The sequence below is a fragment of the Chaetodon auriga genome, chromosome 5, assembly GCF_051107435.1.
Source record: "Chaetodon auriga isolate fChaAug3 chromosome 5, fChaAug3.hap1, whole genome shotgun sequence".
NCBI classification, from domain to species: domain Eukaryota; kingdom Metazoa; phylum Chordata; class Actinopteri; order Chaetodontiformes; family Chaetodontidae; genus Chaetodon; species Chaetodon auriga.
In genome coordinates this window covers 21,770,547-21,797,187 of record NC_135078.1, presented here as the reverse complement: position 1 = coordinate 21,797,187, position 26,641 = coordinate 21,770,547, and the positions used below count along the sequence as shown (strand labels likewise).

The 26,641-nt window shown below is 46.4% G+C and overlaps 1 protein-coding gene across 1 annotated transcript in view; it reads left to right on the top strand.

The window, feature by feature from the left end:
- fam222aa (family with sequence similarity 222 member Aa) overlaps window positions 1–26,641 on the top strand; it is a 45,786-nt gene that overhangs the window by 1,355 nt on the left and 17,790 nt on the right. The window contains exon 2 of the mRNA XM_076729939.1: window positions 24,499–24,641. Coding sequence (XP_076586054.1) covers window positions 24,545–24,641 — 97 coding nt within the window. The 5' untranslated portion in view covers window positions 24,499–24,544. The remainder of the gene's footprint in view (window positions 1–24,498; window positions 24,642–26,641) is intronic.

Below are 26,641 nucleotides of genomic sequence, written 5' to 3'. Positions count from 1 at the left end.
ATCTGTACGCCCCCGTGCGTCACCGCGTGTGGGGAGGGCGACTGGAGTGTCTGCTGCAATTAGTGATTTTTCACCCCGGAGTGTTAATGATATACAGTCTCCTTTTATAGTGGGTCTGCATATTGTGACAGGCTTTTATGGAGGGAGTCATAAAATTCATGGAGATGTGTGCGTAACACTGTAAAACTTTTCACTTTGTGCTCGGCGACATGGATGATGCTCTGTGCTGCATTGAGGTCTGGAGGCAATTTGTCATTGTCCTGTGAATTCTTCAGCAAATTTGTCCTCTGCAGCCCAGGCCTTGAATGCAAATAGAGAAGTCTGATTGTGCTGAATGTGAGTGGAGTCCGTGCGTTATTTGAATGTGAATGCTGGCTGATAAAGTTTAGGCACTTTCGACTCCTGTGAACTTTGAGCCCCGTGCGTAGGGCAGGTTGTTTTTGCAAAATTTAACTCCGTCGCTCCCACCGCACACAGATGAGCCTGCGTGTCATGCTGACTGTGCAGTGAGAAAGCCGCACACACTATGTTTTATCATTAGACTACAAGCATCCTCAAAATTTATCTTCCTCGCTGGCTCCAGTCATTCTCTCTCCAGCAGCCCTGCAGACAGGCAGCTCGCTGAATGTAATATGGGCCCCTACAGCAGGGCAGGCGCCCCCACAGTCAGGGCACCTGCCATAGAGCCTTCCTGGCTGTATTGAATAAAACATCCAGTGATGTATGAGGCAGGGGCTGCACCCGAGGGGGCAGAACTGCCTCATTTACTTCCTCCACTCTGCGCCTGTGACCTGCTGAGCAAATTGTGCTCATATTAGCTCTGCGGCTGCTCCTCACCTAAACAAATAGTCTTCCCAGCATAATGCTTGCCTTAACTCAACATGATGGTTGGACAAGGCAGGGGAGAACGAAATGGCAGAAAAGCTTTAATATCTAGGTCACTGAATTACCTTTTGGAGTTTGTAGCTCTTGTTTTGCCTCTTTATTTTCTGCCTTGCTGTTGGATCTTTTTTTTTTTTCTTCCTGTAACATTGGACCTTCAAGTGTCCTGCTGCAAGACTTTCCTCACATTTCATCTTCCTCTTACTCTCAGCCTGTTTCCTGTTGCTCTCTGCGATTGGCTCTCTAACAAAGGCAAAAGTCCATTCGGGCTTTGCAGGTTGAAAACTTGTGTTGCATAAATCCTGATCACAGCAGCACTTTATTCTATTCTGCTTCACGTTCTGATGAAATTATGAAAAGCTAGATTACTAAAGTACTACTCTTATTTAAGATGGCAACAGTTGGAAGGTGGAGAGGATATTTTGGCATCTAGCTACAAGAAGTCTGGCATTTTTATCAATTTGCAACTCAAATTGCATCAGTTTGGTTGATTGATAGCGTTTGGGTTCCTTACTGTATTCTTTGCTTATTAAAGTGCCTGCCTGAAGTGAATAAGTGAGCTCCACTCATGAATATCGTTAAAGTCGCTGAAGTTTAATTTCCTGCACTGTGTATTAATCTTTTTTAATCCCTGCATGGTTTGATTGTCTCAACACCTACCCAGAGGCAGCAAAACTCATTTTGGCACTTAAGATGACTAAAATAGTAGATACAGATGTGTGTGTGTGTGTGTGTGTGAGAGAGAGAGAGAGAGAGAGAGAGGGAGAGAGAGAGTGATATTAAGCTAAGCATGTCCATTCTTGTCACGAAAGTGCTTCATTTTCATTCACTCAAATGAAATAACACTTTAAAAATTACTCTTCCAAACTCCTTTTATGTAAAAAAATATACTGTAGGCGTGGATTATCATGATAAATATCTTTCTCTCCTGTCAAAGAAAAGAAAAGACAGCTGCTCCGAGATGATCTGAGATCCTAGAAACGCACCGAGCTTCTTACTTGGAAATATCATCGGACACTTAAAGTAGCATGAACGTGTTCTCTCAAAGCCCCGTCGACAGCGGCTCATTAGAAACCCGATCAAAGTGCTTTGTGTCAGGAAAAGTCTCAGACATCTTCGTTTTAACACCTTTCATGTGCAGGCAAACAAAAGAGACGTGCCCTCTCTTTATAATATTACATGATTTAATACAAACTCTGTTGTCCTGGCAGCGAGGCTTGTCTTGCACATCAGCGCTCCGGATGTGGAGACAGAGAAAAGCCACATAAAACAAACGCATTTCACACAAATGATCACGGAGAAGCAAACACACCCTTCAGCCAGTCAGTGGGAATAAACAGAGGTGACAGGGATGTTCAGTTTCCAGCACAGATGACGCCGCTGATGTGGTTTGATATTAAATGTACAGCAGGATTAGCAGGAATAGTTTGTGTTTTTTGGCATTTGCAGGTTTTTGTTCTTGTTATAGCTGCTGCAATACGTCAGACTGCACACTGGATCTATTTTACTGCCGGATGATTGACCCTCAGTCTTATTAGCGGTGCTGACAAACTCAGATGAGCAGCTCTGGTTTTCTTCCCGGTCTCTTGATGTTTGCTCAATGTCGGGGTCAAATAATCAAACACAGACTCTTTTAAATGGTTCAGGGTCACTACTGGCAAAGGGCCGGTTCTCAGTTTTCAGATCAGCTATAAATGAGGCATCTGTAAACCATCTTTCCTGTGTTATTGACATTGTCCCAGTGAGGTATCTCATTTCCTGAATATCTGTCCAATCATGTGATGTCCCAGCGAGATTCCACTCATATGGTGTAATATGTAAAATTCATATCATGCAAACAAACTTAAAAATCTTTTCCACTGCTGTTCTTTTAGCATAACATCTTGTTTTCATACACTGGCGCTTAAGCAGTTCAGTTCAAGCATGTTTGTGTTTGACGTGGAGTAGCTCCACTAAAACAGACACCATGCATGTGATTACATACATGCACCCCTGCCGTGTTTCTGATGAGTGCTGCGTGTTAGCGAGGCGCTGTGCGGCTCTCAGCTCGTCGCTCCACAGATGATTTCCTGTTCTTTGGGGCTGTAGTAAAAGGTTTACCTGACCGCTGCTCAGCTCATGTGATCTGACCTGCTGTGATGCTGGACGCTGGCAGCTCTTCATCAGGGTTATCCACTTAGCGCATGACGGACAGCGATGGCCGTCCGACCTGCTCCCTCTCTTCCCCTCTCACCTCCTGTCAGACTGAATGGAAGTCACGTCTCGCCAGGCCCCGAGGTTAATGTACAGCCTTTTAATTTGGAAAGGTTAGGGCGGTTAGTCCATTTTTTTTGGTTTTAAAATGCTCTTGGGCGTGTGAAATATAGTCAACAGGAACTGTGCAGTTTATATGTGGTTAATGAGTACACTAGTATGGAGGGGCTGAGTGCTGTGCAGTTTATAGTTTGCTCCATAACCCAGCCAGAAAAGTGCGGGGAGGCATGCTCCTTCCAAAGTGTTCTTGGGAGTAGAAGGAGAATAAAGCAAATCTGACAAGCTCTCCAACAGCGAATTTGCTCTCCTTAAAAACAATGCCGCTCTTGCCTTCCTCATGGTCACATTGATTTGTTCTGGGTGACAGTGCAGGCTGCTGTGAAATCACCCCGGTGCCATTGATCTCAAGGAGAGGAGGAGGAGGAGAGGCAATGAGAGCCTGGCGACAGTGAGCAACATGGGAAAATCCTCAGCGTGCCCTCCTCAACCTTAACCAGTAATAAAATGAAGGCCTTGGTTGCTATCAGATCAGCCCCTGCTGTACTTCTTCAGCCACTGTATCGCAGTCTAGTCGGCCCTTTGATTTGTTTTGGAGGCCCGTGCATGCTGTTTGATTTGCTATTGTGCCTCGCCATGTTTCAGATTATCAGTTGAACTCTTTATTGCCACTGTTTTCCATGCCAGAAGCAAGGCTGTTTTTTATCTCACGCAGGCCTCTGATTAATCTCTCCCTCTATGCTGGTGTACTTTAATCTTGAATGGGAGATATCTGATTCTCCTCGGCTATTGAGGAAGATCAAACTTTAATGGAACAAGGAACTGCACATCATCCTAATCTCCATCTCCCTGCATTTTGGTTGACTGCTCTCCCTCGGGCTTTGTAGCTTTCTGCAGAAGCAGGAAATACATCAGACAGATAAGATGTTTTCTCTTCATGCTTTGGTAATTTATTCCCTGTTGACAATGGCCACCACTTTTTACATCTCTGCTGTTTGATTACCTGGTCGAAGGAACGGCGGGTAAAAAGCAGAGCAATTGATTGACACTTACAAATGGCTATCCTGTATGACCGAAACGTGTGAAACTTTTCCAGAAGCTTTAATTGGGGTTTCTCCACAGTTCAGTCATTCTACGGGAAAACGTGCCTCCCCTGTCTCTACTTATTGACATGCGAGAGATGTGACCTACGTCATCTGTCTATAATAGCCTGAGGAGGGATACGTCAGCTGTATGGATGTATTCAGGTTCAATGCATTTGATTACACTACAGCCAATCCAGGAATTAGCTATTGACCGCTATTTTCTCCATTCAGTTCCTCCATATCACTGAATAATGGTGCACATTATGCTGACCAGCATCCGGACTTTTACCGCCTAGATGCATATTGTTGCAAATGGATAACACTTATGGGGTGTCGCACCTCCCACAGACGGTTTGTGTCTGTGACAAAAAGAGGCTATTACCCAATTCTAAGGCGGTTGCTGTAAAGTAATGAAATTTCCACTGACTGGAGAAAACAATGTTGTCTGGTCCGGATTGTAATTGCAGAACCCACCTCACCATTTTCCTGAGTTCAGCGTGAATGCAACACGATTTAATAAAACTCTGGAGATTTTTATCATCTATTGCCAGGCCTGGCAGCCACATCAGGCAGAGTAAGCTGAGGCTTGCACAGATAAAACTCATTCAATTTACTTGTTGAATTTTAACCAAGCCGGAGAGCATTTACAAGAGAGCCGGCATGTGACCCATAGGGGAACGTTCTGTTTTTTTGTATAGGGCCGGCGCAGGTCAGCTATATTGTTTATATAAAGCCACCATTTCCTTAATCTAAAAGGAGGAGTAGCCTGGAATTTCCGTCATTTTCTCCAGTGTTATTATTTGTGTCAAGAAAGGGTTGAAAATCTGTGGGATATTAGGCCCTAAGGCCAAAGAGCTTCTGTGTGCCTGCCTCCACTCACATACAAAAACATAGGAACATTGACATGAGGACATGTATGGACACACACACACTCTCACACACACGCACGCACACACTCCTAGCCCTGTTTTATTACCTCCTGCCTGCTGCTGGAATTGCTTTCCTCCCTCGAGTGAGCCAGGCAAAGCCGGCTTTATTGTGTTAACCTATTTGTGTGTCAAGAGCGATTGCAGCGTTCTTTATCTCTGTTTGTATTCGGACGGGGAGACGGCAGAGAGAGAGAGCGAGAGAGCGAGGAAGAGGAAGAGAGAGTGGCAGAGGCAAAGGGGGGGGGGGGGGGGGGCGGTTTGCACAGGAGCCAGGCAAGCCACCGGAGTTAGACGGATGGCCGGTCACCTCGCTCCACTCTGGAGGATAATGACTGGTTGCTTAGCAATAACCCACCCCCACCCACTTCCAGACTTGCATCCAGAGTAATCACTTTTTTTTTTCCTCTAAAAGATTTCATATATAATTATAAGCCCACTGCCGGCCTTTGAAATCTGCCTAATGGGTCTTTTCATTTATTTAGCAGAGTGGGTTGAGGGTGCGAGCTGGAATTGGAGATTTTGGTGTGTGTGTGTGTGTGTGTGTGTGTGTGTGTGTGTGTGTGTGTGGGTATGGCAGGCTCCAGAATTGTGCATGTGTGTGTTAGCGTTTGTCAGCATGTGTTTATATCTGCTTTGTGCTGAGCAGTTGGTGGAGTTTGACCGGGATTACGACCAGGCCAAAGCTATATTTCCTGCTAGATAGCTGCTGCCGTACAACCTTTGACCTGCGTAATGCCGCAGTGGCAACGATGCATTCAAATAGATGCATCCGCACAAGCGCACACTTTCACGTAGTCACTTTTTTTGATGGGCGACCAGAGGCAATGAGTGCTTCTTCTTGTGAGCTCTTAGTTTTATTAACATTTTTATTGAGTTGAACAAATTGCTGACCTTTTGTGGCATAATGAATAGACCGGCCTGCTTGGGAAAAATGAGAGTTTTGGCAGAAGTGACTGGCGTCAATCCAAGCTGTTTAACACATGATTTGCGGCGTGTTTATTCAGCAGGTGACAACATTTAATACCGCTGAGTGTTTTCCAACATTTCAATTCTTTCTCAGCTGCTTTTTTTTTTCTTTTTTTTTTTCCTTCAAATCTTCCTCCTCAGTCGGGACATTAATCTGCTGTAAAGGCTGTCTTTAATCTGCACTGTTCTCCAGCAGGTCTCTATAATTTTAGGTAACTGTGTTTTTAAGTGGCAGGATAAAGGTATAATATCTGCACATGACCCCAATTTAAATTGCCTTTCATCACCAGCAGCCACTAATGTTGGCACAAAGTCCAGAGTCATTTTAATGCTCAGCCAATTATCCTCTCTGCTTTTGAAAATAGATTTTTTTCCTTCCCATCTTTTATGAAGATGTAAAAAATTAATTTGAAATTCCCTGTGAAGTTCATATTAAACTTTTACTTGTTTATGGTGATAAAAACGACGCGGCTGCTCAAACAGACCTCGTGGATCAGATGAGATGTTTTGACTTATGCCAGTGTAGCCAGTTGGCGATGCGTTGGATTGTTCATTTATGGAAAGACAAAATACAATTTACAGAAAATCTTTTTTGTTATTGAAGTTTCTTCAAATAATGTCAGCCGTGTCTGATAGTTACCCATCTGTGCTTCCTCTCCGTATCCTGATCACTGCCATCTTTCTTTATCCAGCCTCATGCACCATTGCTAAAACTGACAGCTATGCACGTCCTGGGAACTTCATACAGATAAACTAAACATACAGCACCATCCCCCACCCCCGTCTCTGTGGCATGCTTCTGTGGCTGCGTCTATAGGAACAGCTGTCCAGCTGTCACCGCAGCCAGCCAGTCAGCCGCTCTCCAAGGCAACATCTGTAGAGACTGAACGCACAAGGGCAGCCTGCCGCTCTGTGCTCGTCCCCGAAGACCACGGAAGTGTGTCAGGCCTTTTTGGCTGCACATTACCGCTGACCGCATCAACCGTATCACTGGGTTTTGATTGAACGTTATCTGCTCCTCTGCCACTTAAATAAGCTCTGCGAGGCGTCACACTGTTGTTTTTTTTGTCACCAACTTACAGCGATCTGTTACTGAAGCGATTCATATTATCACAGCAGTTCTTTAAAACAACGTGACTGTGCAGCCAAAAAAAAAAAAAAAAAAAAACCCACACCACATTATCGAAGCCATTAATAGTCATCTGCTTCTGCATGGGTATGTGTGTGTGTGTGTGTGCATGTGTGTGCACGCACGTGTGTGTGTAAACAAAACAAAATCCCAGCGAGCAAGGTGCAATGGCCTGGAACTGACGAGAACCCACTGGGAGAGTCTATCCTTGATGTAGCCCCCCGCTCCCCCTCCCCACCATCTTTTCCTCCTGGCAGCGGAGTGACGGTGAGGTGGGCGGCGAGGGGGGTGGGGGGGGGCACAGAGCCATGTGAGTGGGGAGATGAACAGAGCTGCGGTCCCCTCTGTCAGCCACAAACTAGGATCAGGGAGCTCGCATGGGACTCTCTCCGAGGATGAGCAAAGGGAAGAAGGGAGAAAGCAGCTGTTCGCTGTTTTTCTCTTACTTCTTCTTCACTTGTGCTTTTTTTTAACGCTCTCTTTCGTCTTCTCTGAGGCTGTCATTAGCTTCTGTCACGCTCTTTTTTTCGGTGGGCCTGTCTTTAAAGGAGGAAACGCTTTGAGTGCTGCTGTAGACATGGATGAGATGAGAATTTGCTCTTTAAAAGTGTCATAATCATCCGTGTGCCTCGTCTTGTTGTTTTTAGGGACTTTTAAAGGACTTGATGTCCTCATCGGTCCTCGTGGTAACCGAGGGCCTCTCAGGCATACTGTGCCTCTCCCCACAGACAGCTGCAGACTCATACAGGCTCTGGGCGAGGTTTGATGGATCCTGTTTACTGGAGCTGAGAGAATGCCTGGGTATCTCAAATTAAGTGTCACTTAAAGCTTGTCTTTTAGTCAGCTTTCCATTTTGTTCCCCCATCTCTAGTGACAGCACTGTGCTGCCAATTGTAACAGGGATTGAGAGGAAGACATTTGGTGATTACACATTCTGTCATGATTGAGGGGTGAAGCCAGCAACTCGAGGCAAAACCAAATTCCATATGGCTGCAGTGAAATCTCTCCACCCATAGTGAGTTACACTCAAACAGCCCCTGTCCTGATGACAGGGAAATCGCCTGCTCATGACTTATCGTTTTATCATTCAAATTTACCCCATTGATGCCTGCTGCTGTGATTGACAGCCGAGCTTGAAAGCCACAGCTATCTCAATTGAGCTGCGGCAGCCAGTTGGTAACTGTGACAATGGTCTCTCCTCTTTGCCTTGTTTTCACACTTTTTCTGCTGTCACAGAAACCTCACTGATTGCTTCTCTGCCAAGACAGCATCCTATTAATCTTTTAAATAAGGGCCGCAGCCCAGCAGCATTGTTTGCAGAAAACCGAGAGGACCTTGTGAGACCACACTGAAAGGGAAAAAGGGGCAACTGGGGCTGAATCTGTCTCATTGTGGCAGGAAAGCCGAGCCTCGGTAAAACCAACAATATTAGAAATCTAATAGCTGCTGTGGAGATAGATGGTGCAGGGGGCTGAATATAGCCAGCGCTCTCTGGCCCCACCTGATAACTCCGTGTGCTCTCTTGTCTTCTGCCGCTCTCAGCTTTGCTCTCCAGGTGCATTCTGTGCTTTCATCTACATCATGGCACTCTGAATAAAAGCGTCTGTGTTTATGGCCATTTTCTTTTTCTATGCACTTATTGATCCCTTTCAGCATGGGTGGAATAGGCTTTTTTTTTTTTTCAGTTCTGGCCTCAAACCGCACAACAGTGACATATTCTGAAATGGCAAACCATTGATGTATTGTGATGTGACCTAGGGAAGGAAGAATAGCAGTTCAACCTTTTGTCCCTCGGCTGGCAATTTGTTTGAGACAAACATAATGAAACGACGGTGTCCTTGCGCAAATCTATGTTTCTTATAACCCAGAAAAATCTCGCCTCTGCTTTCAAAAGGCTTTCTGCTCTCTGATTTCATGGACTCGGCTTTTGTGTTTAATTAGGTGTGATTTGTGAACATTTCCCAAGCGGTAGGAAGTCTTTTTTGAGTCTCTGTACTGTCTTGTCAAGTGGTTGTTAATGGAGAATTGCTGCAATGCTCCTGACACCTTCTGCTTTGTAATGAGTGCCTCCTATGCAAAATGGCCCCATAAACCAAACCTTTCAAGTAAGAGGAACATGTGGTGGCAGTATTTGGTATCTCAGTAGTTGCGGATGTTTACTCCACGTAAAGACCCTGAAGTTATGGGATGGTTATATACCTTCTTCACGTCTTTGTCTCGTCTCTGGCCATGGAAACCCAGTGAGGCACGGCAACCTAGATGACTAATTGACTCCCGGGTCAGAGCCACATGATAGCAAGACTGCAGGTGAATGGAAATTGATATACTTTCCCCTGCAGGGAGCACTGACTGCTTTGTGATCATCTGTGTGACCACGCACCCGCGCATGCACCCATTCATGAGAGTTTGAGTGTAGCTGTTCGTCCTCTGTGATGCAGAAAATCAGTCCCTTAATGATGATGATATATCACCACTAAAGCCGCGTTTACACCCAAAATACCCCAAACTTTTAGATCCAAGAACTTCTTTACAAGGAATTAAAAGGTTCCCTCAGCCCGTTGTTGTCTGCATTTCCACCACAGTCTAAAGACCAGCCAAGATTAGGCAAATTAGTCGTCTGAATGAAAAAGAAAGGGCTGTTTTTACGGCTCATTTTTGCATGCAGCTATACAGCGACAATGTATGGCTTTGTCGGTCGTATGCTCTCCTCTGTAACTCCAAGGCAATGTGTCAGAGCACATAACCCCCTGAGCAGGAACTTTTTGGGGGGTAATAATATCCCTGGAACTTAATTGAGATCCTGGTCCCTGTGGTGGAAACGCATTGGGTTCCTCCAACGGTTCCAAGTCTCTGGGAAAGTTCCTGCTTATTTATACAGGCTATAACAGAAAGCGTTTAAAAAATAAGGAATCTGTGAAGTAAAGCATTTGTGTTTTTTAATACTGTGCTTTAGCTATGCTGAATTGTGGCCTGGTTGTGTAATATTTGACACCAGTTTTAAGTGTATCCACTTCAGTATTTTATGAAGAAGTGTCCTCAGGGCGCAGCGACTGTTTTTCGGTGGTAAAGGTTTTCCCTGCTCTCCGTGCGTGTAGCCTCACTGCAGTGCTTTTTATCAACAATGAAGTGCTCTGTGCTTTACGTGCAGCTTGTTGTGCACAAAGACGAGCGAGCGTCTGTAACAGTTGGTCCTCGAAGTGTGCGTTAAACCGCGAGTCTGTGTTTCCTCTGAACATGCAAAATGTGTGCACATAGGGATGTCTTTTTGTTCTTGTTTGCAGGTTAAACACAAACACTGCTGTCCCAGATTCACACACAAGCCCCCCTCCACCTGAGCCTGATCCCCGGCAACCAGCCCGAGCGCCTCACACGCAGCCACGAGCCTCCTCCCCTCCGCCCGTCACCCAAAAGAGATCCTCTCAGTTCCTCCACTTTCAAAGCGCTCGCATAGCTCGGCTGTGTTGAAGCATGCCCCTCCTCCCTGACCCCACCTCCTGGAGACGGCACTCTTGACCTGCTGCCCCATTGTTTCCAGCGGGGATGGATGAGGAGCCGCCTCTGCCGCCGCGATCCTTCACTCAATAGCTGCTCCATCTGTTGACTGCGTGACTCTGGGTTACAAGCGGGGATTTTGCTCCGTCTGTGCAGGGGTGTGAAAGGAGCTATCTCAGGGGGCTTCCTGAATAGGGTTTTAAAACTGCAGTAGCAGGGTGTTGTGATGCCCCTCACACCCCAACCCCCCCTCCACCCGTCATCAGCCCAACACAGCCGGCTGGGTGTGTGCAGGATGAGAGGCCTTCATTGTGCCTGTTCACAGGCCCCTAGGCAACAGGGTCACCTTGTCCCCAAACAAATGCTGCCCTCAGAGGGATTGTTGGCACTGCATGTCTGTGTTTCTGTGTGTGTGTGTGTGTGTGTGTGTGTGTGTGTGTGTGTGTGTGTGTGTGTGTGTGTGCATAAAGGGGGAGTGGGTATTTGAGTGTAAGAATGCATCATCAGGGAGAGGGCAGAGGCCTTGGCTGTGAGGACATTTATCTAACATCTCTGCCTTTCACATCAAGGCCTATTCAGTGCAACCCGTCTGCGTCAGGCTTTCAAAGGACATCTGAGATAGAGAAACACTCTGGGCTGCTTTACAGGTCAAACTGCTCAGCATTTAGCCCAACAAAGCTGCGGATGTCATTTTCTATTTCTCTTGTAAATTCAGCCTAGAAAGGAAAAAGCATCATCTGCGCTCTGTCTCTCATGAATCCGAGTTCCCATCACTTGAAATAGTGGAATAGCGCTGCTTCAGCTGGTCTGTCCTGCGCTTCCTTCTCCTTAACAGAGAGCGTTTGTGAACAAAAAACTAATCCGTGGCTGCTTTGACTGCTGGTTCACCTTCGGTAATTAATGTTGAAATTGCAATCTGTCAGATGTTTGTGCTGAGGTCCTCTGTCTGTCTGCGTGGGAGTTGTTATTGGGCAAATTCGCTTAAGTGAAAATAAGCAGGATCCTGCCCTCTGGGATCCTTTTCTTCCCCCGAAATAAAATTCCCAACAACTAAAAGAAAAACCTGTGTTTGAGATGATTTTGTCTTTTATTGCAATGGAGATCCAAATAGTTGCACATACTTATCACTTCTAGGCTTTTAGAAGGTTTTCTCTCTCCCTCTCTCTCATGGATTAACTTGCTTTAGACAGACTGAATAAGTCAACTGCTGTTCTTCTTTTTATTTCGGTCTAATGGGGTGGTCCTCCTGGTTTGTCTCTTCTTGCCAGGAGCTTAGTCCTAAAGAGGCACAGCCAAGCACCCTCATCTGCCTTGTTTCCTGTTCTTTCCCTTTATCGCACAGCCGCAGCTTCACCGCTGGGGCCCGAACCCCTCAGCTGTCACAGGATGTCCCCAGCACACTTTTTACCTCGGCTAAGATGATTAAAGTAGCAGGATCCACTCTCCTCATGTCTTTAGCACAAGTGTTTCACCTCCACCTTTCTCCTCAGGCTGAGAAAAGACAAAGTGAGCAACAGTATCAGACAGGGAAGCAGGCGGCTGGTTCAGGCGTGGAGCCCCCTCGCCAGACGAGACGGAGTTGAAGGAGGAGGGGGATGTTGAGTGGAATGAGTGGAGGTAGAAAACTGCAGTGACAGCAGAATGAATAAATTGAAAAACTCTCTCATTGTAAATTGTCTATCGCTCGTGACAAACGATCTGATAGGCGAGCGGCCCGGGTTTCCGACGCATCCGTCCCAATAGAGCTGTGAATAACTGGTCTATCTCCACACTGCTTAGCACTGGCCCCGCACTTAATAATTCATACAGTGTGAAATATTTTCCCCGGTACAGATATGCCAAAGAGCTGCCGCCAGCAGGCGGGGGCGGTGAGGGGGGTGTCCCTGCGGTGCTAATTTGGGGGATGGTGACGTGCATAGATTTCTAAGGGGGCTGTAGTTTAGTGGAGATGCCTCAGACACATTTGCTCTCCTGTATGCTCTGTCTGTTATTGGAAAGAGCAGAACTGGAGATGCAGGGAGTGAGATTGAAAGAGTGCAGTTGACATTTAACTCATGGCTGATCTTTCTGGAATCAGGAGGAGAGAAGGGAAATACATTTCCATTTAAGCTGACTGAACACAGTTATCAGTGGCTGTGGGGACAAAGGGAGGCTGTAAACCTGCTAAGTAGTTTTTGCTGTTTGCCCCGGCGAGTGTTGTGGTCGCAGTTGACATCAGTGGCAGCAGGTGTCTGTGGACACCTGGTTTCTGTCTCCTGTTTCCATCAGGTGACTCCTCCTGCCTCAGGCTCCTGCAAGAGCTCAGCAGCCAAAAGCAGCTCTCATGGTCCCTGACCTTATTGTCCCCTTCATTCACAGCGCTGAGCTCACGCCGCCTGATTCTCCACGGCAATGAACCCAAAGCTATAATGGCCTTGCTCGCATGGGCGTGCACGAGCGTGCGCAGATGCGTGCTCGCCTGTAATGGTGGCATGCCATGTGTGTCATTTTTGTGCCGCGGTGCTGTGTGGTTTTGTCTGGCTTGTTCCGCAGCGCAGTCCTGTACAAACTGGGTTTTTATGGTTCGCATTCAGGCCCTGATACCAATTATGCAAACTATTAAAAATTTAAGGAGGACAGTCTTTTATAATTTAATCCTAAAGTAATAGATTCTATTAAAAATGCATGAGAGGAGCTTTATAGATGGAGCTAGAATTAGTGTCTATCAAAGAGTCCAGTCAAGGATGCAGAGGGAATGGGCGGCAGTAGTGGTGGTATTGCCTCATTATTCAAATAGGATATGATTACCATAGAGCAGGAGTCCCTCAGAGCTGAGGAGCAGAGCCCAGCTCGCTGGCCACTGTGATCACAAACAGGAGGAGTCTGGTTGGGCTCCTCAGGGAGAGCTCTCCCCTTTTCTGCTAAAATGAAACCGATTTTAGATTTCCTGTTTTAACTTTCACAGATGGGATTCGCAGCGGCGTGCGGTTCGCGGTGCTTTAAAGCATTCTGTCGTTGAAATACCCTTTGTCTTCTCAGGTTTCTCCTCTCTGGTGTTTCACTCGAGATTGTTTAGTCTTGTCCTCGCTGAAAGCATGTAGAAGGTGTTCAAGCATGAAAACAGGAAGCCTGCAGTGTTGTAACTTAATGGCTCATGCAGCAAGCGAGCAGCAGACCTTTCACTGGCCTCGGTACTCCTCGGTTTACCCCACAGAGCTTCCTGGACAGGTGGAGAGCGCAGTGAACACTTTGCACGGTGCCTGTGCTTTTTTAACAAAGCAGCCATATTTGCACTGTTTTTCTTTTAAACCTTTCAGTCATTTTGCACTCCACTTTATCCTCCTGTGGCAGGGGAGCGAGCTTAACAGTTTTTATGCACCACAGGTTTTATGGAGTGTAGATAGCAGTTGAATTTCACTCTGTTGTCATTGTGACTTGCTTCAATAATTACAGGTAGAGAACTGCAGTGATTCAGATACCAGAACCTCTAAAAAGACTCTGTGCTTATTAATGTGCTGCAAGAAGTGGATTGAAAAAGCCAATAAAAATTGGAACCCTCATGAAGCTTATATGGATTTCAAGTTCTGCCTCTGAGGTAAATTCCTTGCCTTTTTGATGTAATGGCTGCCTGTTTATGGAATAAATCCAACGGGCTTAATCGATCATCTCCGTGGAAAGGTCAAGAGGAGAAGCTCTGGTGTTTGAAGTGCTTATCCCATGGAGGAGTGCCAGAAATGTGACACCTCCTTATGAGTGGGCGGCGGCGGCGGGCAGATTAGTGACGGACAGGGTGGCCCAGGGGGATGATTTAGGGAGATTCAGCTCTAAATACTCTGTGTATATCAGAGAGAGAGAGAGAAAATTATAAGCTGCCTTCCTCCAATCCCTATTTCCAACCGAAAAGCATATTAGTAGATTAAAAAGGAAATTTCCAAAAGAGAAGAGTGGAAAAAGGAAACAAGGGAGGTCACAGCCGCGAGTGAAAGGTGAACAAAAGTTTATTTCTTTTGACCTCCTGTCCACACTTTCTGCTTAATGTTGCTTGAAGTTACCGGTCGGTTTCATCCCTCCGCAGTCTAATCTAATCTGGAGTGGGTGGCTGTGGGCAGCATCTGTGCTCCGAGTTGAAATAGGGCTTTCTCTCTGCCTAATCCTCTATCCAGGGATCACTCAGTAGGGTGAAGACAATTACCAGCCTGCTTTCTCATGCTAATGGAATCTCTAACTAGATCTTACAGAAAGAGGAAAAAATAGATGGAGGAAGAAGAGAAGCAGGGACAATGGCGCAGAAAGATGACCCAACTAAAATGGGTTTTTAGATTACCATTTAATTATTGATAGAGACCCAGTTGTAAGGCCTAAGGTCAGGATTTGGAGAGCATTTTCAGAGAAAAGAGATAGATTATCAAGTTATTTTGGTGTGTGTGTGTGTGTGTGTGTGTGTGTGTGTGTGTGTGTTGGGGGTGTCAGGAAGTTGCTGAGACAGGACCGATGTCACCGTCGGATCAGCAGCTGTGTGCCAGGTAGTCTGCCTTTCACCTTTTTATCACCTGCCTCCAGCAAGGTGTCTGGAGTGGTTTTAAATTGCATTAATATGCAGGAATTTATAGATTGCCTCCCTTGGCATTTCTGCAGGGAGGGGAAGAGAGTATTACAGTCTCCATCTGCACTAATTACTGGGTCTTGGCAGTGTTACCTGTCTCTTGTGAAGGACAAACCAAGGCACCGAGCGGCAGCACACAGAGCAGAAGGAGCTCATCTGCTGAGGAGTCTTCAGGAAGAGGGATGTCTCCGGGGCATTTTTACTCTGATATGTTTGATGTGTTGGGGGCCTTGACTGCCATAAAAAATCTCCGGTAACAACATCAATAAACTAAATGACTTTGTCCAACTTCCTCCGTCTAGCGCTCAGAGAGTAAAGCTAACAGGCTTTGCACCTGATTTCTCTGACAGTTAGCTCAAACTGTTGTGGTTAAATGTATCAGCGTAAATCTTCCGTTAATCCTGCTGGAAAACTTAAATTGACTGTCTCCAGTGTGTCAGAAGATTTAAAGTCGTGGCAGCTCAAGAGTAAATCTTAACAGGTGTACACCAACTGGTTCTCCTTGAAGTGTAGCTCTGAGACCTGAGACAGGAAGCAAGAGTTCGGTCCACCAAATAAATCACGGGAGCAATGAGATGTATCAAAAATCCTTGAGAGGGAAGAGATAATCAGGCTGCACGTGCAGCCGTTATCTCCGCGATGACCTCGCTTCTCAATTCTCTCCGTGCCTGGTCAAACTCGCTGATAACAGGACACCTTATCGGGTCGCTTTTGTCATGGAAAGCATCTACCATTTTAAATCATTACGACCTGCCCACTTTTTCACTTTCCCCAATCACTGAGCAGTGACACTGAGACCTTGCCCGTGGAAACGGGAGATCAATGCTTTAACTCTTCAGGTGGCTCTCCGGCTGCCAGCTTTCTGCCTCAAATCTGCATGCAGTAATTCCTCAGCTGGGTTTCTCAGGTTTCTGTGTTTGTCTGTCGGCCTGTCACGGAGACTTCTTGGATTGCTGCTGCACGAACATCTTGCTGCTGTTTGTGCCATCTGTGCCTTTAGCCAGCAGGTGATTACCAACTGCAGCCTCACCTCCCACTCTGTCCAATTGGATTGTCTCTGCTGGCATGGTCAGGGCCAGCTTTCAGAGGGAGCGGGATGACAACAGCTGGATAGCACACATTATGGCGCAAAGGGAAAGGCTGCTGAGCCTCGGCGTCGGGATCTGCAGCGAGGAGAAACCGTGTGTGCCTGCTTCCTCTCCCAGCTAGCTTAGCTGTGAGCGCTTGTGTCACCCTCTCTTTTATAGTCCTTAGCAAAAATGGCTTTGTCACACTTCAGATATATCAAATGAGATCAATGTCAACATTTCTACGGTGCACCGTTTGATTGCCTCGCGGGCTTCACAACACACTAATGCTATGCATGACTGACTATTGGATCTGTGACACCCTCCAGTGAAAGACGGCGGAGTTGTCCTTTGGACCATGGGAATTGGGGTCACCTTAGGCCCTGCACAGAGCGATGTTTGGAGTCAGGCTCCGGCAAGTGAGAGAAGAAATCACATTGTTTGAATTTAATTATATTCCATTGATTTATTGAACACCCATTAATAAGCATACATTTGGAGGCAGGGCCATTTTGCGCGAAGGTTTTCTCCCCCTCTCTCGCTCCCTCGCTTCTCTCGCCTGCTCACTCCATTTCATCATAAATTGACATAAGCCTTTCTTTGAAGTTCAGGAGCCAAGCTGAGGAATGACAGCACAACAAACAATGAACAAAACACAAAAAGACAATGAACACTGTTTGAATATTCAAGTGAGCCACCGTAGGATGGGTAGAGGCGGGGGGGGAAGCCTTGTTTTATTGTGGTTGTGTTAAGCCGTGAATGGACCTGTCTGGGACAATAAAGGATTGTGTCACACTGGGATAAGAAATTTTTGCAATATCAACAATGCTTTACAAATGAGTGTGTAATAAGGTTTACAGAGAAAATATAAATCCTTGCATGAAAACCGAGAAAGCGCAGCTCATTTTTCGCATCTGGCTGAAGTTACCGTGGAAGGTTTGTGATTTATGTTTAAAAGTCCTGCCTTGTGCAAATAATCTGTTTTGTGCACTAGAAGGATATTTAGTTTTTAATGCAGCCAGATTTGGATTCAATTAACAGCAGCCCTCTGGTGTATCTGTGATCAACAGTTTAGTAAAAACTCCACAGCTACTCTCCACATCTGCTCAATATGTCACAACATTCGCAGGGTTTCTGTGTGAAAGTGGTATTAGATGACAACCGATGCTGCCGCCTTACAAAACAATACAAGAAAGGCTGAGGCAATAAGAGGAGAGGAGGATGTGTTTCCCCTGTGGTTTGTCTGACAATCTTAAGCCACGCTCTCGTTGCTCAAACTCCCTCGCCGGCAGCAGCAGGAGCGCAGAGGCTCAGGCATGTTGGAAGAGCACCTCGGTTGCACCGTGCTGGTGGAGACGAACAGATTTTACCGAGGGGACTCTCCCAGCGTGGGATCGCAGGCATGCGCTGGGTTTCAGACGGGTGATTAGCCCACAGGATGCACAACTTTTAAAATTCAAAATACACGGCTGCAACCGTTATGACTTGTGGGTTTTGTTTGTTGGAGTGTTTTGTCACGTACTGTGCATTTAGACTCTTGTCACACTGCTGTTGTTACTGCACCGTGTTGTTGAGCTTCAAGCTTAATGAGTTTATACTATCAATTAAACATCATTTTTCATGCTCGTTTTAGCTTCTTTGATTGTGAATACATCTCAGCTCTCGTAGCTTCAACTGGAATCTTCTCTCCCGCTTCCTGCCGTCCTTTTCCCTCGTCTGTCAGGTCTGTTGTAACTTTTCTTTTAGGTGGCAGAAATGTGTGAAAATGTTCGTCCAGTGCCACTCTGGCATCTGAATTAGCTCAAGTAAGAGCAACAAAAGAGCTTATCAAACAGCAAATTAGCATTTTCCTGCACCGTCACATAACCTATTCATGCTCAGGGCACTTATTTGTAAACCTCACATGTGATCAGCTGATGTCAAGGTCGCACTAATCGCTGCTTAGCTCACTTTACGCCCCTGTACATGCTTCTCACGTCTAGTGAAGGTGTAAAAAGAGCAGCATGCAGAGCCTTACATAACTGATCCTTTGGTAAACCTCACCAAAAGCTGCACATGTAATACTTAAGAGAATTGCAGTCTCTGGTTGTTTCTGAGGACGGCAGTGGAGGACGCATTGTTTTCCCCAGAAGCTCGGGCTGCCGTGGTAGTCGAGAAACAAGCCTTGTTTTAAATATATGGAGACATTTTTGATTTCAAAATCACTCAAGGAAAGTATGTTATGAGTCCATGGTGCAGGGGCAGGTGCTGAGCGTGTGAGCTGGACCGAGCTGGACCATGATGGGGATCTCGTCTCGATCCTAAACCAAACAAAGATCCCCATCACCCACAACCACCTGTTGGCTAGTATCAAACAAAACTGTTTGGCTGGTGGACCTTCTGCACCAAGTTCCACCTGACAGGTTTCAATTTTACCCTCACAATGCAGCTCAGGTAGTGGCTGAAAATGTATAGTTTAATTCAGTATCGTACTCTCAGATTTCTGCTCAGACTCAGAACTGTCTCTGTCTGAATCTGAATCTAAATGTCATTCATCTCCATTTACTTCAGCTCTCTGCATTTTCTACATTTTGAATGTGGTTGCCACATACTCATAATGGCTCACTGCCTTCTGAGCCCATTATTTACTATTAATGAAACCTAGCCCAGCACAAAGATGCAGCAGTTGGCTGTGAAGTCAATTAGTCCTCATTGCTATTACAGGGTTGACATTAGCCTAGGCAGGCGTGTTTTGATTAGAGATGACAGACGACTCACTGCTATTGGATTGCCAGACATTCCTCACCCTTCATCCCACGGGTGAAGCTATTGAAGCTGACTCGAATATGGAAAGCTAACAGCTGAGTGTTTTTGCCAAGATGCCCTTCATCTGCAGAGAAACCTCTTATAAATACGACTGCACGGCATACGAGGCTGTATAAGCCCCAATAACTGTGACACGCTGCATCGTATATATAAGAATCCGCTGCCAATATGTTATTCCAGGGCTGTATATCATGGAAATAATACCCAAACTGTAGGCTTTTACACACAATGGCCTTTTGTTGTGCAGGTTATTTATTGTGCTGGTGTGAGGTTGTGCAGAGCTGGTGGGTGAGTGCATCCAGGGGCTTGTATTGTTAGGGAATCAGTGGCTCTTGTTTGTGGAGCTGGGAGGGTTTGTTAACAATGCCTTTTTTATGTCCCAGAGTGCGTGCCTGTCGGCAAACGTCCCCTCAGAATTTTTGTTTGTGTGTTGTTTTGTTGTTGGTGTGTTTGTGGATCAGGGTCGGCGAACATAACCCTCTCATTGTGTGCCACGTCCAAGCAGACCAGTTTTACATCAGGCACATGTGAGCATTAGTGTGCGTGTTCGTGTGTATGTTTTGAATATACAGTATGAGTGCAAATTATTTAGTGCGGATGTGTGGAAAGTGCCGAGCAGAAGGGGTTTACTGCCAGTCCTCGCTAATGGAGCCTTTCACTCTCCCTCCATTCATGTGACGGCATGGTGACGGAGAAGGGGGAGCCGGGGATTAAGGGGGTAGAGGCAGTGCCTTGTTAAAGAAAAAGAAAGGGTTTGAGTGTGTCGATTGGATTAACTTGTTTGGGCTTATTAAGAGGGGAGACACAGCAGCTTGTTAAAAGCACTGCATGGGGCGTCCCACAGTGAGACGGCAGGGTCACCATTCAATTAGGTTGAAGCCCCACCTCCGCTCATTGTGGCGGCTGTCTGCCAGGCTCCCGGACCACGGCTGGTCCTGAACTGGGAGGGGGAGTTTCACCGGAGACACTTAAGCTAAGGCAGTCAGACCTATAGAAGCTTAATGATTGGTTTTCTGGAAGGACCACTGAGGGATAATATTAGCTAAGCCTGGCAATTGTTTCTGCTACTGCTGCTGGTTTAATACTTGAGTTTCAGTATAGATGCCAGAATTATACCTGTTTTGATACCTTACTTTGAGAAATATTTGCATGTTTGAAACACCCCAACAAGAGCGTTGATTAGATGATTCTGCGAAAAATGATTGATGATTCTGCACATCATGCTTAAAGTTATGTGCAGAGGTTTGCCAAATAAACTGAGGTTACAGTGTTGTTCAGGCCAGGAAAAGATCGTGATTCCAGTTAATAAAAAGGGGAACATCAGTTATAGGTTGGAACAGGAGGTGAACTCTGATTTCCTGTTTAATCCAGACATGCTTCCTGTCCATCTACCTCACCGCCCTCCTTAGCTTTCAGCCTCGCTGTATAGAGGGCACGCTGCTTCCTGCTCAGCGCTGAATGTCTGCACTGGACTTGCCTGGATATGCCGAATATGAGCCTAATTCTGAGGGTACTTGACAAAAGAAGCCAAAATTCACAACTGTTAAGCGTTCCTAAAGCACAAGCAGCCATACAAGAGCGATCTGATCAAAGAATGAGCAAACAAGACTGTGAGTCTGCCACCATCAATGCCATCTTTGGTGCTTAACAGACTTCAGCTCAGTGAGGTTCGGTTCCCAGTATCAGCTGCCTCACTCCTTCTTTCACCTGAAACGCGTGGAGCTCAAAACACACACACACACACGCGCGCACACATACACACACACACACACTCACACACTTCGTTTATTCACCCATGACCACCCTGTTACACCCCGCACTTGGCAGGATGCTTATCTGGGCACACAGCTTTGGGCGCGGGGAGCCATCTCCTCTGATCTCCTCTGCAGTTTAAGAACCTTTTAACTTAGAAATAGCCCTCTGCCAAGCCCACCGCCTCTTGATTCCGGCTTATTCCCTCATCTCATGGGACTGATCTTCCGCCCCCATTGCAAACCCTGCAGCAGCGTTAGCAGAACGGGGAAGAGCCGATAGACATCCTGGCTTTTGAGATATCCCCGCACTGGTGTAATAGGAGACCTGTGAGTGGATTTGATGAGTGAGTGAAGTGCAGGTGGTTTTTCCAAAGGCGTGCAGGGCAGTGTGTGTGAGTGCGTGCTCACACACATCCTCCTGCACCTTCAGGGGGACTGACCTGGGTATGACAGGCTGTTTTAGGGCAGCTGGATGGCGGGTCACAGGGTTTTGGTTTGGACATAATTTCCTGCCACTGATAGACATCTGCTAAGTAGTACAATAACCTAATAGGGGGAAATGAGGGGAAAGGGGGACATGACAAACAAGCCAAAGACTTGCTCCTTCTGCTTCGCTCTTAAAGGCAATAATAGGAGAAAATTGGTTCTTGAAATTGAATTGAAAAAAAGTGGGTCTCTTTCAGCGAAGTATAATGCCTCAGAATACATTTGGTGAGCAGCAAATGGAGAAAAATGGAGGGTAGTTACACGATTGTCTTTCCTTTCAGAGAGGGGAAAACTGTGGAGGTATCCCCCGTTAAGACTAGCTTTTAGTCTCAATCTACACCGTGTGTCCCTTTCCTCTCTCTCAGCCACTATCTTTTAACAAATGGGCTGCGAGGATGGGCTCGTTGTGAAATTAGTATCCTCACAGAGAGGACACAGAGAAAGGATTATGTGAATAGCCAGTAATGAGCTCAAAGTGCCAGTGTGTTTGGGCCAGGCCTGCCTGTGTGTGAGAGGAAATGGCACTGCATGCGACCTTTTTTGCTCAAGCACCTGGCGAGAAATAGAGTGGCCCCTCTCTTCCATCTGCAATGTGTGTGTTTGTGTGTAAGCGTGTGTGTGAGAGAGAGAGAGAGAGAGGGCACCGTGAAATTCTTAGTCTAAAGGTTTAATTTACTTACATTTATTAGAGAGAAGCATTTTTTTTTGTGAACACCATTTTCACACCGTCAGGTTTGTGCTAAAAGTGTTGTTTTGTGCTGCTTCTGACAGGTTTTAAAAATACACATTTGACTCGGAGTGTTAAGTGCGTTATACAAGCCTCGGGGTCTGAGGTCAAATTTAATGTCTTGTGAAAAATGTTTTATCTAAAAACGCGTTTTGTGAGTGAAAGACTGAATTCTTTGCAGGGACGGTGCATTTTCTTCTGTAACACCTGCTTCTAATCTTTAAGTATTCAAACCAGGAAAGTCATTCAACGTTAATTATAGGCAGTAAATTTTGTTCTGTTTGTCAATCACGCTTCCCTCCTCCATTTCTCAATCCATACTTTAATCAGGTTTTACTTTATCCGTGAGAAAAGAAAATGTATTTGCGACAAACAGTGCAGTAAAACAGCGGCAGTAAACACGGATCGACTGCTCTCAGCTCTGTTTTAAAAAGTTGAAATCTGTGTGAGGATGCTATTGAAGTTTATACAAATGCACCTATTCTGGAAAATCTAGTCCATTCTTTCACATTCAAAGTTCAATTATACTTAAAGTGGTATCAGTCCATGTGGTGGATGTGGAATGGGAACAGCGTAAACACTCAGACCAAGACTGTTTAATTATTTTTCAGAGGATTTGTTGTTCGAGGTCAGATGAAGAGAAGGCGCTAAATTCACTTGATCAAATCAAAATGAACAATAATCTTGAATTCTGGGAGACATTTTGAGCTGTAACCTTCTATAAAACTGCATGAAAATGTATTGCACGGATGTGTTTTTTAACTTTCAAATCAGTTTTCGATATCGATCAGATATTCTGGGAATGTTCTGCGAAGGCTGCTTTGATCATCTGCTTCTGTTGGCGCTTTGATATTTTGATGTGTTTCACTGGTGATCTATAATGTCCTTTATTCCTTAAATGAGCAAGAACAGGAGCTGGCGCTTTACAGACTGCCATTAATTTATCTCGTAATCATTGTAATTGCTTTCTTTCATATTAAAATGATAATCTATACAACTCAGTAATGGACTGATGGCAGGTGGCTAAATGTTCATTTAGTGATTCACTGAGAAAATAAATAACAGAGGACAAGCCTGTGACAGGCGCATGAGAAATCATTTTTCAATAATCTGCCACGCATCATGGCAGGAGACGCTGGCGCTGACAGCATAGATGAAATATTTGCCTCTGTTCTTTGTTTTAATATGGGAGGAGACCAGCCCAGATGGAAACGATAGTGTTTCATATCGATGCATTTTTGGACAAGAGACTCAAACGCATTCAGAGCTTTAGATGAAGGCCGCAACGGCTTCTGAGCTTCTGCAGCGTACAGTAAGAGCACATTTTTCCTGGAAACCAAAGGATATCCGCTAAGTGAACTATAGAGGAGTGAATCTCGATCCTTATCATATAAAAACACTTTCTGAGCCTAAATGGTTTGCTTTAGCTGTTCTCATCCAGCCCATAATCCAAGTAGAAGACTTTGTAATCAGTCATCATTGTGCTATGTGACACTGGTATGTTGCTGATGAATGATACCCTCCATGCTACTCGATTGTCCCGTGTTTCCACCGGAGCTGTGATGGGCTTTTTGAGAGGAAACTGGCGGCGACTGCCTCGCTGTTCCTGAGTGAAGGTGGCTGTGGGGAAAAGGGGGAGTGTAGAGCTGGAGATTTATGGCCTAGAGGGAGATTGATTAGTGCCGTCACTAGCCCTGATGTACGGCTGGCAGTCTCCCCCACCCAACCCATCGCATTTACTCACACACACAGACACACATGCAGCCATACGGTTCAACACACAGCTACACATACATCCAGACACCGCTCAGTCCCCCAGGCCTCTCCTGACAGTCCCCCAGAGCTGTTGCATGTTAAGTTGTAGCAGACAGACTGCTGTTTTCTCAGCATTACCTTCTTTTTTTTTGCTGTCTATAGATAACGCCATCAATCACCGCATACACACTGCCCTGGAAGGAATGTGCCTGAGTGTTGCTACTTTCTGTCTGTGCCTGTGTGCTTGTTTTGAGGACGGTTTCACAGACGGGAGATGCGGTTGAATGGCCGTGTGGATGTGCCGTTTGAGGCTGCAGAGTGACTGGGCTGGTCTGTGCTCTGAACCCGTGTCAAACGTGCTGCCCCAGTGCAGGTGTGTGTTTATCATTCAGCACGCAGAGCTGAGAGGCAGGCAGCTGGAGGCATGCGTTCCCAATTAAATCCTGGGTGAGAAACCTAGCCCATGTAGCCCAGAGCCAGCTCCCGCTGCCTTACCGGACGCGGCCGTGGAGCTTTGACCTCGAATCATCCTGCTTAACTCACCCGGTGTTCCTTCCTTTCTCTTTTTCTTGCTCTTTCTCTGCTCCAGGTTGGCCGCAGAACTCCCCCGGCTGTAGTACTGTGCCCACCTCGCCATGCTGGCCTGTCTGCAGAGGAGGCAAAACCCTCCACCCCAGCACCCGGTGTGTGCCAGCAAGACCCTGGAGCCCCCGCAAGCCCTTGGACGGAAATGTGAGTTAAGAAAGTGACAGCGGGCGATGGAGGTCAGGAGTTCAGCTCGCCCAAAGCTAAGGAATGAGAGAGGCTTGTGTTTGGCGTTTGTATTTAATCTATCAGTCACGCTGAATGATGGAAACGGGTAGTTAACCCTGACTGTGAATAAGTGAAGGAAAATAGACTTTCCGGTTTCTGTTGTTTGTCACTGTGCTCTCTCTCCACTCTGAGGAATTCTAAACAGTTTCACTTGCTCTGCACTTAGACCTTGGATTGCCATGTTGTTTGGCTACTCATTGTGAGGGGGCCTGTTTAGCTGTGCTGATTGTGCAGTCGTGGCAACAGGGCTGGACAGACAGTGTTTAACGTGCCTCACTGGCCCTGGGTGACCCTGAGGGTCTGTAAACATTTACAGTGTCTGGCCCTGGCTGTGCCGGCCGCCTGTAAAGCATGACAGCTGCTCTGTTTGCTCCCCGAGCACCACCCTCTGTCCACTCACAAAATGGTGTAAAGGGACAGAGATGAGCCAGGGATGAAAACTGTTACAGGGCTGGCAAAACTAGTTCTAACCAGTTTGGGATTAGAGAGAGCTGCGGCAGTCAGGCATCTGGAAGGTGAATTTCTCCCTAATTTTGTCAAAGCTTTTGGATAAGCCTTTTTCACTGAGAGTCTGTTTTCTGATGACGGGGAGAAAGGTCTCTCCTCCTTATTGAACGCTCCGAGGGTCTTTAATGGCCTTTGTTTACATGGCAGGCCTATGAGCTACCTCGAGCCGATTAAAGGGGCTGTCTGGTGGAGAGCTGGGGAGCACTGACCCACCAGACTTTACCTCATTTCAGAGAGGCTCAGTGGGAATAGCAGGTTCTGTGCTTCTTCATCAGTGGGACATTGTATCAGGCCTGTAACCAGTCCACTGAAAGGCTTTAAAGAGGCTCTGATGGGCTCTGGGTGAAGAAATGAAGCACTGCCTGCGCTCTTTCTCAGCTCCTCACCGGCCAATTAGCTACTTCTCAGCTCAACATCACACTCCAATCGCCTCCTACAGAGGAGAGGAGAGTCACAAACAACAGGGTGACTGGGTGCTACCTCTGTCCTCAGATCTGGAGTTGTTTCTGCTGGTCTGTATGGATGTTTCATATGGAGCTGTGTAGGTGCGTGTGAAACAAGAGGGGGGATCGAAAGAGATAAACAGAGCTCCGGGCGCATTTGGATGGGGCAGCTCTTCAGCTGAGTGGGGTTCAACTGGGCCCACTAATGAGGTTTCCGAGAGAGGTGAAGTGAAAGGGAGCACAAAGAGAGGCTGCGCAAAATAGAATTAGAGAAGGTAAAGATGGAGAGGAAGGGAGAGAAATGGAGGGAGTCCTCAACAGTCGTCTTAATCGATTCCCTCCTTCCAATTTCGCAGGATTAGCCCACTTCCTCCCAGGGTCCTTCATTGAGGAGCAGCCAGTGGGAGTCAGGACTCAAATCAATAGAGAAAAAGAACAGTCTTCCCTTTCGCTCCCTCTTACTGACCCTCTCTATCTGACTCCCTCTCTCTGTCTCGCTCTCTCTCCACCTGTTAAATCCTTTGATTGAAAGACTACCACTGCGACTGACTTGAGGTTCATAATGAGGATGTTTGAACATAATAGCCTCCTTTCTGTCCTTGGAGGGGGAGGGGGGAGCAAGTGTTGGATTTCCACCACTGTGCAGCTCTTGGCCTCAATAAGGCAATTGTTCGTCCAGGCCCAGAAGGGGTGCAGAAAGGCAGACAGTGGGTCTGGCTGCAGAAGTGGGCACACTCAGGTCACCATGCTGAGCAGGTCCCCATGATTGATTGTTCGTGGCCCAGTTTGTGCCAACATGGAAGGGGGTTGTGGGTAAGGTGACCTGGGCTCTCAACAGGAGGCTGAATACCAGAATACACCCCTCAAAGAGACAGAGTGAGTGAGAGCACAGGAGGGGGATTACCTGGCAGTGAGGCAGAGGTGAGCTGTGTCATTTGCATCTTCTGTCCTTTACACACAAGTAGTGAA